We start from the raw sequence: 13,770 nt of genomic DNA, 5'->3' as shown, positions 1-13,770 counted from the left end.
ATGTCTGCGTGATTCCCGAACCCGTACGGTCTACACACTTAAGGTTCGATGACGCTAGGGTTATTAGGAAGATTTGTATGTGATTACCGAATGTTGGTCGGAGTCCCGTATGAGATCCCGGACGTCACGAGGAGTTCAGGAATGGTCCGGAGGTGAAGATTTATATATGGCAGTTGTCATACGGTCATCGGAAATATTCGGGGGCATACCGATATTGTACCGGGGCCACCGGAGGGATTCCGGGGGTCCACTGGGAGGGGCCACCTGTCCCGAAGGGCCTCATGGGTTGTAGAGGGAAGGGAACCAGCCCCTTGGAGGTCTGGGGGCCACTCCCCTTGGGCCCATGCGCCTAGGGTTGGGGGGGGAACCCTAATGGGGGCGCCCCCCTTGCTTGGGGGGCAAGCCCCCTCCCCTTGGCCGGCCCCCTCTAGATCTCATATAGAGGGGGCCGGCCCCCTTCCCCCTTCTTCCTATAAATAGAGGGGCGAGGGGAGGGCTGCAACACCACATCCAAGGCGCAGCCCCTCCCCTCCCCAACACCTCTCCTCCTCCGTAAGAGCTTGCCGAAGCCCTGCCGGAGAACTGCCACTCCATCACCACCACGTCGTCGTGCTGCTGCTGGAGCCCTCTTCCTCAACCTCTCCCTCCTCCTTGCTGGATCAAGGCGCGGGAGACGTTGCCGGGCTGCACGTGTGTTGAACGCGGAGGTGCCGTTGTTCGGCGCTTAGATCGGAGTCCACCGCGATCTGAATCGCTTCGAGTACGACTCCTTCATCCACGTTCTTGCAACGCTTCTGACTTGCGATCTTCAAGGGTATGAAGATGCACTCCCCTCTCTCTCGTTTCTAGTTACTCCATAGATTGATCTTGGTGATGCATAGAAACTTTTTAATTTCTACAACGATCCCCATTAGTGGCATCATGAGCTAGGTCTATGCGTAGTTTCTATGCATGAGTAGAACACAAGTTTGTTGTGGGCGTTGATATTGTCAATTTACTTGCCACTACTAGTCTTATCTTGTTTCGGCGGCATCGTGGGATGAAGCGGCCCGGACCAACCTTACACGTACCCTTACGTGAGACAGGTTCCACCGACTGACATGCACTAGTTGCATAAGGTGGCTAGCGGGTGTCTGTCTCTCCCACTTTAGTCGGATCAGATTTGATGAAAAGGGTCCTTATGAAGGGTAAATAGAAATTGGCATATCGCGTTGTGGTTTTGGTGTAGGTAAGAAACGTTCTTGCTAGAAACCTATAGCAGCCACGTAAAAACTTGCAACAACAATTAGAGGACGTCTAACTTGTTTTTGCAGCATATGCCGTGTGATGTGATATGGCCAAAAGGATGTGATGAATGATATGTATGTGATGTATGAGATTAATCATGTTCTTGTAATAGGAATCACGACTTGCATGTCGATGAGTATGACAACCGGCAGGAGCCATAGGAGTTGTCTTAATTTATTGTATGACCTGCGTGCCAATGAATAACGCCATGTAGTTACTTTACTTTATTGCTAAACCGTTAGCCATAGTAGAAGTAATAGTTGGCGAGACAACTTCATGAAGACACGATGATGGAGATCATGGTGTCAATGCCGGTGACGATGATGATCATGGCGCCCCGAAGATGGAGATCAAAAGGAGCAAAATGATATTTGCCATATAATGTCACTATTTGATTGCATGTGATGTTTATCATGTTTTTGCATCTTATTTGCTTGGAACAACGGTAGCATTAATAAGATGATCCCTCATAATAATTTCAAGAAAGTATTCCCCCTAACTGTGCGCCGTTGCGAAAGTTCGTTGTTTTGAAGCACCATGTGATGATCGGGTGTGATAGATTCTAACATTCACATACAACGAGTGTAAGCCAGATTTACACATGCAAAAACACTTAGGTTGACTTGACGAGCCTAGCATGTACAGACATGGCCTCGGAACACAAGAGACCGAAAGGTCGAACACGAGTTGTATAGAAGATACGATCAACATGAAGATGTTCACCGATGATGACTAGTCCGTCTCACGTGATGATCGGATACGGCCTAGTTGACTCGGATCGTGTATCACTTAGATGACTAGAGGGATGTCTATCTGAGTGGGAGTTCATTAAATAATTTGATTAGATGAACTTAATTGTCATGAACTTAGTCTAAAAATCTTTACAATATGTCTTGTAGATCAAATGGCCCACGCGAATGTTGTCCTCAACTTCAACGCGTTCCTAGAGAAAACCAAGCTAAAAGACGATGGTAGCAACTATACGAACTGGGTCCGGAACTTGAGGATCATCCTCATAGCTGCCAAGAAAGCATATGTCCTTGAAGCACCGCTAGGTGAAGCACCTGCCCCAGCGAACCAAGACGTTATGAACGCTTGGCAGTCGCGTGTTGATGATTACTCCCTGGTTCAGTGCGGCATGCTTTACAGCTTAGAACTGGGGCTCCAAAAGCGTTTCGAGCAGCACAGAGCATATGAGATGTTCCAAGAGCTGAGAATGGTTTTCCAAGCTCATGCCCGGGTCGAGAGATATGAAGTCTCCGACAAGTTCTACAGTTGTAAGATGGAGGAGAATAGTTCCGTCAGCGAGCACATACTCAAAATGTCTGGGTTGCACAACCGCTTGTCTCAGCTGGGAGTTAATCTCCCTGATGACGCGGTCGTTGACAGAATCCTTCAGTCGCTTTCACCGAGCTACAAGAGCTTTGTGATGAACTTCAATATGCAGGGGATGGAGAAAACCATTCCTGAAGTATATTCAATGCTGAAATCAGCGGAGGTGGAAATCAAAAAGGAACATCAAGTGTTGATGGTGAATAAAACCACTAAGTTCAAGAAGGGCAAGGGTAAAAAGGGTTTCAAGAAATACGGCAAGGGAGGTGCCGCGCCCGGCAAGCAAGCTGCCGGGAAGAAGCCAAAGAATGGACCCAAGCCTGAGACTGAGTGTTTTTATTGCAAGGGAAGTGGTCACTGGAAGCGGAACTGCCCCAAGTACTTAGCGGACAAGAAGGCCGGCAACACCAAAGGTATATGTGATATACATGTTATTGATGTGTACCTTACCAGTACTCGTAGTAGCTCCTGGGTATTTGATACCGGTGCGGTTGCTCATATTTGTAACTCAAAACAGGAGCTGCGGAATAAGCGGAGACTGGCGAAGGACGAGGTGACGATGCGCGTCGGGAATGGTTCCAAGGTCGATGTGATCGCCGTCGGCACGCTACCTCTACATTTACCTACGGGATTAGTTTTAAACCTCAATAATTGTTATTTAGTGCCAGCTTTGAGCATGAACATTGTATCTGGATCTCGTTTAATACGAGATGGCTACTCATTTAAATCCGAGAATAATGGTTGTTCTATTTATATGAGAGATATGTTTTATGGTCATGCCCCGCTGATCAATGGTTTATTCTTAATGAATCTCGAACGTGATGTTACACATATTCATAGTGTGAATACCAAAAGATGTAAGGTTGATAATGATAGTCCCACATACTTGTGGCACTGCCGCCTTGGTCACATTGGTGTCAAACGCATGAAGAAGCTCCATGCAAATGGACTTTTGGAGTCTCTTGATTACGAATCATTTGAAATGTGTGAACCATGCCTCATGGGCAAAATGACCAAGACTCCGTTCTCCGGAACAATGAAGCGAGCAACCAACTTATTGGAAATCATACATACTGATGTGTGCGGTCCAATGAGCGTTGAGGCACGCGGTGACTATCGTTATGTTCTCATCTGATGACTTAAGTAGATATGGGTATGTCTACTTGATGAAACACAAGTCTGAGACCTTTGAAAAGTTCAAGGAATTTCAGAGTGAGGTTGAAAATCAACGTGACAGAAAAATAAACTTCTTATGATCAAATCGTGGGGGGGAATATTTAAGTCACGAATTTGGCATACACTTAAGGAAATGTGGAATCGTTTCACAACTCACGCCGCCTGGAACACCTCAGCGTAATGGTGTGTCCGAACGTCATAACCGCACTCTATTGGATATGGTGCGATCTATGATTTCTCTTACCGATCTACCACTCTCATTTTGGATCTATGCTTTAGAGACTGCCGCATTCACTTTAAATAGGGCTCCGTCGAAATCCGTTGAGACGACACCGTATGAATTATGGTTTGGAAAGAAATCTAAGCTATCATTTCTAAAAGTTTGGGGACGCGATGCTTATGTCAAGAAACTTCAACCTGAAAAGCTCAAATCCAAGTCGAAAAAATGCTTCTTCATAGGATACCCTAAGGAAACAATTGGGTATACCTTCTACCTCAGATCCGAAGGCAAGATCTTTGTTGCCAAGAACGTGTCCTTTCTGGCGAAAGAGTTTCTCTCAAAATAAGTAAGTGCGAGGAAAGTAGAACTTGATGAAGTACTGCCTCTTGAAGCGGAAAATAGCGCAGCTCAGGAAGATGTTTCTGTGGTGCCTGCACCGGCTAGAGAAGAGGTTAATGATGGTGATCAAGGTACTTCGGATCAAGTTACTACTGTACTTCGTAGGTCCACAAGGACACGTTCCACACCAGAATGGTATGGCAACCCCATCCTGGAAATCATGTTGTTAAACAACGGTGAACCGTCGAACTATGAAGAAGCGATGGCGGGCCTAGATTCCAACAAATGGCTTGAAGCCATGTAATCCGAGATAGGATCCATGTATGAAAACAAAGTATGGACTTTGACAGACTTGCCCGATGATCGGCGAGCGATAGAAAATAAATGGATCTTTAAGAAGAATACGGACGTGGATGGTAATGTTACCATCTATAAAGCTCAACTTGTCGCTAAGGGTTATTGACAAGTTCAAGGGGTTGACTACGATGAGACCTTCTCACCCGTAGTGAAGCTTAAGTCCGTCTGAATCATGTTAGCAATTGCCGCATTCTACGATTATGAGATATGGCAAATGGACGTCAAAACGCATTCCTTAACGGCTTTCTTAAGGAAGAATTGTATATGATGCAGCCGGAAGGTTTTGTCGATCCTAAGAATGCTAACAAGGTATGCAAGCTCCAGCGCTCCATCTATGGGCTGGTGCAAGCATCTCGGAGTTGGAACATTCGCTTTGATGAAATGATCAAAGCGTTTGGGTTTATGCAGACTTACGGAGAAGCCTGCGTTTACAAGAAAGTGAGTGGGAGCTCTGTAGCATTTCTCATATTATATGTAGATGACATACTGTTGATGGGAAATGATATAGAACTCTTGGAGAGCATAAAGGCCTACTTGAATAAGTGTTTTTCAATGAAGGACCTTGGAGAAGATGCTTACATATTAGGTATCAAGATCTATAGAGATAGATCGAGACACCTCATAGGTCTTTCACAAAGCACATACCTTGATAAGATATTGAAGAAGTTCAATATGGATCAGTCCAAGAAAGGGTTCTTGCCTATATTGCAAGGTGTGAAATTGAGCTCAGCTCAAAGCCCGACCACGGCAGAAGATAGAGAAAAGATGCGTGTCATCCCCTATGCCTCAGCCATAGGGTCTATTATGTATGCCATGCTGTGTACCAGACCTGATGTAAACCTTGCCGTAAGTTTGGTAGGAAGGTACCAAAGTAATCCCGGCATGGAACACTGGACAGCGGTCAAGAATATCCTGAAGTACCTGAAAAGGACTAAGGATATGTTTCTCGTTTATGGAGGTGACGAAGAGCTCGTCGTAAAGGGTTACGTCGATGCTAGCTTCGACACAGATCTGGATGACTCCAAGTCACAAACCGGATACGTGTATATTTTGAATGGCGGGGCAGTAAGCTGGTGTAGTTGCAAGCAAGGCGTTGTGGCGGGATCTACATGTGAAGCGGACTACATGGCAGCCTCGGAGGCAGCACATGAAGCAATCTGGATAAAGGAGTTCATTACCGACCTAGGAGTTATTCCCAATGCGTCGGGCCCGATGACTCTCTTCTGTGACAACACTGGAGCTATTGCCCTTGCCAAGGAGCCCAGCTTTCACAAAAAGACCAGACACATCAAGCGTCGCTTCAACTCCATTCGTGAAAAAGTTCAAGATGGAGACATAGATATTTGTAAAGTGCATACGGATCTGAATGTCGTAGATCCATTGACTAAACCTCTTCCGCGAGCAAAACATGATCAACACCAGAACTCTATGGGTGTTCGATTCATCACAATGTAACTAGATTATTGACTCTAGTGCAAGTGGGAGACTATTGGAAATATGCCCTAGAGGCAATAATAAAATGGTTATTATTATATTTCCTTGTTCATGATAATTGTCTATTGTTCATGCTATAATTATATTGATCGAAAACCGTAATACATGTGTGAATACATAGACCACACCATGTCCCTAGTAAGCCTCTAGTTGACTAGCTCGTTGATCAATAGATGGTCATGGTTTCCTGACTATGGATGTCATTGATAACGGGATCACATCATTAGGAGAATGATGTGATGGACAAGACCCAATCCTAAGCATAGCACAAGATCGTGTAGTTCGTTTGCTAGAGCTTTTCTAATGTCAAGTATCATTTCCTTAGACCATGAGATTGTGTAACTCCCGGATACCGTAAGAGTGCTTTGGGTGTACCAAACGTCACAACGTAACTGGGTGACTATAAAGGTGCTTTACAGGTACCTCTGAAAGTGTCTGTTGGGTTAGCACGAATCGAGACTGGGATTTGTCACTCCGTATGACGGAGAGGTATCTCTGGGCCCACTCGGTAATGCATCATCATAATGAGCTCAAAGTGACCAAGTGGTTGGTCATGGGATCATGCATTATGGATCGAGTAAATTGACTTGCCGGTAACGAGAGTGAACGAGGTATTGGGATATCGACGATCGAATCTCGGGCAAGTAACGTACCGATTGACAAAGGGAATTGTATACGAGATTGCTTGAATCCTCGACATCGTGGTTCATCCGATGAGATCATCGTGGAACATGTGGGAGCCAACATGGGTATCCAGATCCCGCTTTTGGTTATTGGCCGGAGAGCTGTCTCGGTCATGTCTGCGTGATTCCCGAACCCGTAGGGTCTACACACTTAAGGTTCGATGACGCTAGGGTTATTAGGAAGATTTGTATGTGATTACCGAATGTTGTTCGGAGTCCCGGATGAGATCCCGGAAGTCACGAGGAGTTCCGGAATGGTCCAGAGGTGAAGATTTATATATGGGAAGTTGTCATACTGTCACCGGAAATATTCGGGGGCATACCGGTATTGTACTGGGGCCACCGGAGGGGTTCCGGGGGTCCACCGGGAGGGGCAACCTATCCCGAAGGGCCTCATGGGCTGTAGAGGGAAGGGAACCAGCCCCTTGGAGGGCTGGGCGCCACCCCCCCTTGGGCCCATGCGCCTAGGGTTGGGGGGGAAACCCTAAAGGGGGCGCCCCCCTTGCTTGGGGGGCAAGCCCCCTCCCCTTGGCCGCCCCACTCTAGATCTCATCTAGAGGGGCCCGGCCCCCTCCCCCCTTCTTCCTATAAATAGAGGGGCGAGGGGAGGGCTGCAACACCACATCCAAGGCGCAGCCCCTCCCCTCCCCAACACCTCTCCTCCTCCGTAAGAGCTTGGCGAAGCCCTGCCGGAGAACTGCCACTTCATCACCACCATGCCGTCGTGCTGCTGCTGGAGCCCTCTTCCTCAACCTCTCCTTCCTTGCTGGATCAAGGCGCAGGAGACGTCACCGGGCTGTACGTGTGTTGAACGCGGAGGTGCCGTTGTTCGGCGCTTAGATCGGAGTCCACTGCGATCTGAATCGCGTCGAGTACGACTCCTTCATCCACGTTCTTGCAACGCTTCCGACTCGCGATCTTCAAGGGTATGAAGATGCACTCCCCTCTCTCTCGTTGCTAGTTACTCCATAGATTGATCTTGGTGATGCGTAGAATTTTTTTAAATTTCTGCAACGATCCCCATCACCCACGGTGGGCTAAACGCATGTTTGGCTCAAAATCAAGTGTTTTTCTTGTCAAGAAAGGTCCAGCAATTTTGTAACAGTACTGAGATTTTCATGCTTACCCCTTACAATGTTCAATTTTCTAAAAACATATTTACCCTATATATTTTCTGATTTTTCTAATGTTGAGTGAGCTGCTATGTGTGAGATACTTTGCCACGGCATCATCAAAATTGTCTACATCATTCTTAAAGAATTGTCTATGTTGGAGCAAGAAACCAAAACTAGATGACAGACCTTTTCGCTTTTGGACCAAGAATTTCTTGTATTTGAGTTGGTTGACCAAACTTAAACGCTGGTAAGAGTTAAGGGGACAAAAAATAACAAACCTGCTCTTTCGATAAATGCTAGCATGATTGACAAGGCTTCTTCTAATGTGCACCTTATGCTTAGGGGCATGTAGCTAGCTATCTCGCTCGCAAGAGTTAATTGCATGGAAGTATCATATTTGAACACTTGTACACGTTGTAATAGATTGGTATCACCAATCATATTTTTTTGCATGTCAATACCATCTCTGCGGCTAATTGTTGCAAAGCGGATTAAGCCGTGTATAAACACGTATTAACGCTGTATCTGACCGGTGGGGTACCAATCCGTCATAACGTGCCCAAGTGTGATACTTCCATGCAATTAACTCCGCTCGCAAGGAACATACAATGGATCAAGAAATTTAAAAGTAAAAACTGAATGAAGACTCTTGCCTCCAAAGGTGGTACTTGAACAGTGGCTTATTACGTCAATTGCTTGGAGCCAAGGTAACTACAAGCTTGTAAATTATCTTCGCTTTCCTTCGTGAAGAAAAGTACAAATGACTTCTGTTGGAATACGCGGTATAGTAGAAGATTTGTCCGTCAGTAATAATTCTTCTGTGTGGCTGAGGCTTGAGAGAGCGCACACGTACACGCATCGCATGGAAATTTTTCCCGTCGGTCTTGACCGTGATTGAGCGACCATACGCGTACGTCTATGGGCCTATGGCGAACAGTCTCCCAATCTGCCGTGCACACAAACAATTTCCCCCTCCTTCCCTAAGCTCCACTCGCCGTTCATATATAAGGTCCGGTAATGGCGCGCACGATACCATAGCTAAGCCAAAGGGAAGACTAGCGACGGCCAGAGATTGCACTGTTGTTGCCCATCATCTGCCCAACGTACGACTGGAAGCTTGCTGGGTGAGAGAGAGATGGCCATGGGAAGAGGCCAGGCGAGGCTGCTCTGCGCCATGATGGTGGTGCTGCTCTGTGTGGCCTCGCAGTTCCAAGCAGGGTGGAGCGCCGGTGGCGGTGGTGGCGGTGGTGGTGGTGGTGGCGGTGGTGCGAGAGGAGGAGGAGGCAGCAGCAGCGGAGGAAGGACAGGCGGGGGAGGCAGAGTCAGTCCCCAGAGAGGGGGTAGCGGCGGGGGAGGCGGTTACGTACCTGGAGCCAGAGGTGGTTACGTGCCTGGGAGCACCGGCGGCAGCGGGGGTACAGCGGGGTCCAACGGACGCAGCGCCGCCGGCGAGCCGTATGGGTATGGCCGCGCCGTCTGGGTTTCCGGTGCCGCCGCCACGCTCGCCGCCATGGCGCTTCTTCGGTTGTTCTGAGCGTGCTTTCGCAAGCGTGATATCTGTAGACGAGTGAAATACAGAATTTATAGCAATTTAGCAGTAGTATAATTGTATAAATGGTGGACGTAGTCCAGGTTTGGTGAGTCTGTGTATTTGTGGAGTAGTAGATCGCTGGCTGTCTGAAACTTGGCCTCCATTAGAAGGCCAATATGGGCAATTTGTGTCTGAAACTCTAACGTGCAGGATGAGAGTACCTGATAAAGCATACACCCACTGTTCCTAAATGTGAGACGTTTTGATAGAGCGATTAGTAGTATTTGTCAACACACTGTCTTAGGATGGAACTATTTGTATGATGTTTCTGTAATGAATGTGCACATTTGCTGAAGTAGATTATTTTGTCTGAAGTGCATCTCACCTGCATGCACATATGAGAACAACTATTCGCTCTGATCTACTGAGTTCTAAACAATGAATGCATTTAGTTAAATCAGACTGGTTATGTTCTTTTCGTGGCCAACAAAAAAGTTAGTGAACTCTCTGGCGCCGCCTGATTGGCAACCGCAAACTATGAACCTGCTACCTGGACCTGCTATAGCGCGTGTTCCGCGGTGAACAACGAGGAAACACGCATCACCTCCACCGCGCGACCTAAATGAGCTGGCACACTGCAATATCTGTAGTACTAGTTGTTTTTCCCCGGAACGGTTTTCGTGGCCAGTTCTATATTTAAAATACTTTAAAATGTTTGTGTGAATTATTATTTTCTCTTTTTATCTATTTACATTTTTTTATGAATTTCATAAAATGTACATGAAATTAATTGCTCACAAATTTAAAAGATATTCATGGATTTAAAGAATGTTCACAAATTCAAACGGGTTTTAAAAAGATTTCCTGAAATTTCAAAAAATGTTCATTAATTTAAAAAATCACATTAAAAATATGTAAAATAAAAAATAGAAAAAGGAAAATATAATGAAAAAAACCGATAAAAGTTGCAAAAAGAAACACACACAAGAGGAAAAAACATAGCACTGAAGGTTCTAGAGTAAACTAATTGAATCCTCTTCCTTTCCCGAAGTCTCTCCACCGCCCCCGTTGAGAGTCGCCACCAACCGCCCGGATCTGGTCCCTCTCTCCGCCGGCGCTCGCGTTGGTCGATGTAGAGCTGGATTGGGATGCCAGTTCCCCTTGTACAGCAGTAGATGTAGGTTTAGATGTAGAGCTGGGCGTGGTATCGTGTTTGCTCATGTGGCGTATGGCGTGATGCCGCTCTGGAGCTTGTCCTCGGCGCCGGCGAGCGGTGCTGAGGTGTGGAAGACCACGCTTGCCTGTCGACGTCCGTGGAGGGCGGCGGCGGAGGTCGAGGCTAGCCGGAGCTCCTTCCCCAATAAGCTCGCGGTCGTTGTCCCTGATCTGGAGGATCGCCAGAGCCTCGTTCCGTTCTTCCCTTGCTGTCGTGGTGGTGGTAAGGAAGAGGGGATGAGGTGGACATCAAGATCCTGCCGATTTGGGTTGGAGCAAATCCTCACTGGTGGATGGTGCGGACTGATGGCGCCTGCTAAGCTTGGCTGTGGCGGCCGTAGACCTGTTATGGAGCCGGCTTATTGCGGTCGATGGCCTGGTTCTCGTGCATCGCCAGTGACCTTTCTGGCTGAAGGGCAACCTACTATTTCCTCCTGGCCAGGATGCCATATGGCAGGCAGTTGCACCTTCGTCTCGGAGTTCATGGAGTGCTGCTGCAACCATGAAGTCGTCGCCGCCCCAAGTGGTCCGTCCCCGGTGACGGCGAAGCTCGATCTGAGGGGAAGCTGTGTTGGACCCAATTGCAGTTCTATCTTATAGTCTGGGGTCCTCCTTGTTAAAGTCAGGGACCTGTGTGTAATTTCTCTTTCTTTTGAGTCCTTATCTGAGCTTTGTACTGTAATGACCAGGAATCAATGAAGCTCTCTAGGTCCTTTGGGACCTAGTTTCTGTTCCAAAAAAAAGGTTCTAGAGTACGTTCCCAATGCTGATAGGAAACAAACCTGGAAAAAAAAATGCAAATGGGTTGGTCCATATAGGTGTGTAGGTGCTCGAGGGTGCATGATTGCCATGTTGTGGAGTATGCGCTGACTAGGATTCAATATCGACGATTACCACATCAACCTCGACTCCGACGCCACTCATTTCTCTCCTATAGCTTTCTCTCTCCTCCTTTCCCCTTCTTGTTGAGAGTCGTAGGGTTTTCCCGGCTCCTCGGCCGACGTCGCCGACCAAAAGGTTGTACCACGTCAGTTTCATGATATTTTTAACTTGCAAGTCTAAATTGTTCACTATATGATCACTTCAATGGGTCTAAGTGACGCTCTGGTAATGCAAGTCACCCCCTTCACTTTGAATTCTTCTTTCCGATGTAAGGTGAAGTCATGTAGCTGACACATGAAAAAATTCAAGTATTTGAGTTCTCCTTTCCATGGTTAATTTGTGATCTGTTAGTATAACAAAGGCTTCATAGTGTCCACTTTTTAAGTGGTTTAGTTCTACTTAGTGGTCCATATTGAAGACATGCGTACAATGTGGAAGGCATTAACATATTTGTTTCATGAGATTTTTAAATTGCCAATCTGAATTCACTATATGATGCAGTTCAACAGGTGGTAACCGTATTTTTTCCCAATTGATGTGATTCTGTAGTTTCTGACACACCTAGTCATCCGGATCATTGCAACCGCTAATTGGTCATCAGGATACAAAATTCGGTGTTGGAGATAGTGATGAACCCTTTTGTAAGGTAGAGACGAGACGGTTTGTTTCCTTCCTAAGTGTATAGTTGTACCTGGAAGGTAGACAAGATAATTCATTTTAGTTTTCTACCTATAGTTCCAGGAAGGTGCAGCTATAGCTGGAAGGTAGAGGAGATAGACACGTGTAACTTATTTGTGTTCTTTCTTCACTTCCAAACAAATGGAGAATGGCTGTTCATAGCAAACATGCGTAAAAATGGTTGTGGATGTGCAAATAAAGGTATAGAGCAGATCATGGAGATCTTTGTTTCTGACACATCTACCTCAAGCACATGGTTCCTATTTTTTTAACCTTATATGCCATTAAGAATGGTATCATCTACTACCTCCAATCCAAAATAAGTGTGGTAGTCTTGAACGGGAACCGTGACACTTATTTTGAGGGACTAACAAAAATTACCTGAGCAATTAGGGAATATGAAGCTTTTTTATGCGTGCAAACCGAATCTGAATTTTCTGTTTATACTATTAAAGTGAAAAAAATATTGACCTCTAATAGTTTTTTTATAATACCCCTAATAGGTTGTAGGTTGTTTTTACAAGAAAAAACCATGCTACAAGAGATTTAATCACCTCTAGATAAAATGCTAAAATCTTATGTCACTTGGCCGGCAAAGTTTTGGTTGGACATTTAGTGCACTTCAATGGATATATTGTAATAGTGCAATCGAATAGCTACTAAAATGAAGATTAGTGTACCTAGCAAATCCATCCAATGATCATCCAGTTTTTGATTTCTCTTCATTGTCTTGGTTTGATCAAGCTTTCATTACATTCAACAGATACATTGCAGCGTGACACCTATTTATCGGTGTTTTTGATGCTCCCGCAAACCCATGACTTAAAGAATGACTTGCCTAAGTTTAAGTTGTTTATTGAACAATATGCAATGTGGTGTCTTCTCTATAGAGGATCGTGCCCTATTTTTTTTGCCATCCAAGGACCTTGAAAATGGAACGATGGGAGTACTAAGTAGGTCAAAATCCATTCGTCCTTATTTACTTTTGAAATACTTAGCTATTGAAACAAGCAATATTATGTTGTGTATATTATCTTATTCACTTACTTCAGTGCGTCTTGATTTAATCAAAGAAATCCTTTTTTCATGGATATGCTGATATATCTTTGTCATTTGTAAATGCAGTGATAGAAATCTATGTATGTGTATTTTGAAAATGAATATTTCTCCATGGTATAAAGGCCTTCGTTATCAAGATGAGCAAGGTGGATAGCATTGCAGGCTGAGTTCGTAATGTATCACACGATCAAAATATAATAAAAGGAGTTGCATTGTATTTTTTTGGCATAGCAAAGCGTGTGATCGCTTCTAGTCTGAACTAATTCGTATGAATACAATAGGATCATATGACAAACTTGTTCCTCTACCTTGATTTGCATGATCTTGTCTTGCTTTGGATGTCCATGATGAAACCAAAATCTAAATGAAATCTTAGTTGTTCCTAGTAATAATTTTCAATCG

At 45.4% G+C, this 13,770-nt stretch overlaps 1 protein-coding gene across 1 annotated transcript; it reads left to right on the top strand.

The window, feature by feature from the left end:
- Window positions 1–10,556: 10,556 nt before the first annotated feature.
- Window positions 10,557–11,506, top strand: LOC123095047 (uncharacterized). Its single transcript, XM_044516881.1, has one exon. It carries the CDS (start codon window positions 10,771–10,773, stop codon window positions 11,347–11,349), a length of 579 nt encoding a protein of 192 aa, XP_044372816.1. The 5' UTR covers window positions 10,557–10,770; the 3' UTR covers window positions 11,350–11,506.
- Window positions 11,507–13,770: the final 2,264 nt, after the last annotated feature.

The sequence above is a fragment of the Triticum aestivum genome, chromosome 1B (assembly GCF_018294505.1).
Source record: "Triticum aestivum cultivar Chinese Spring chromosome 1B, IWGSC CS RefSeq v2.1, whole genome shotgun sequence".
Classification (NCBI taxonomy): Eukaryota; Viridiplantae; Streptophyta; class Magnoliopsida; order Poales; family Poaceae; genus Triticum; species Triticum aestivum.
The sequence above is the reverse complement of the archived record's forward strand: the minus strand, read 5'-3'. Positions and strand labels throughout refer to the sequence as shown.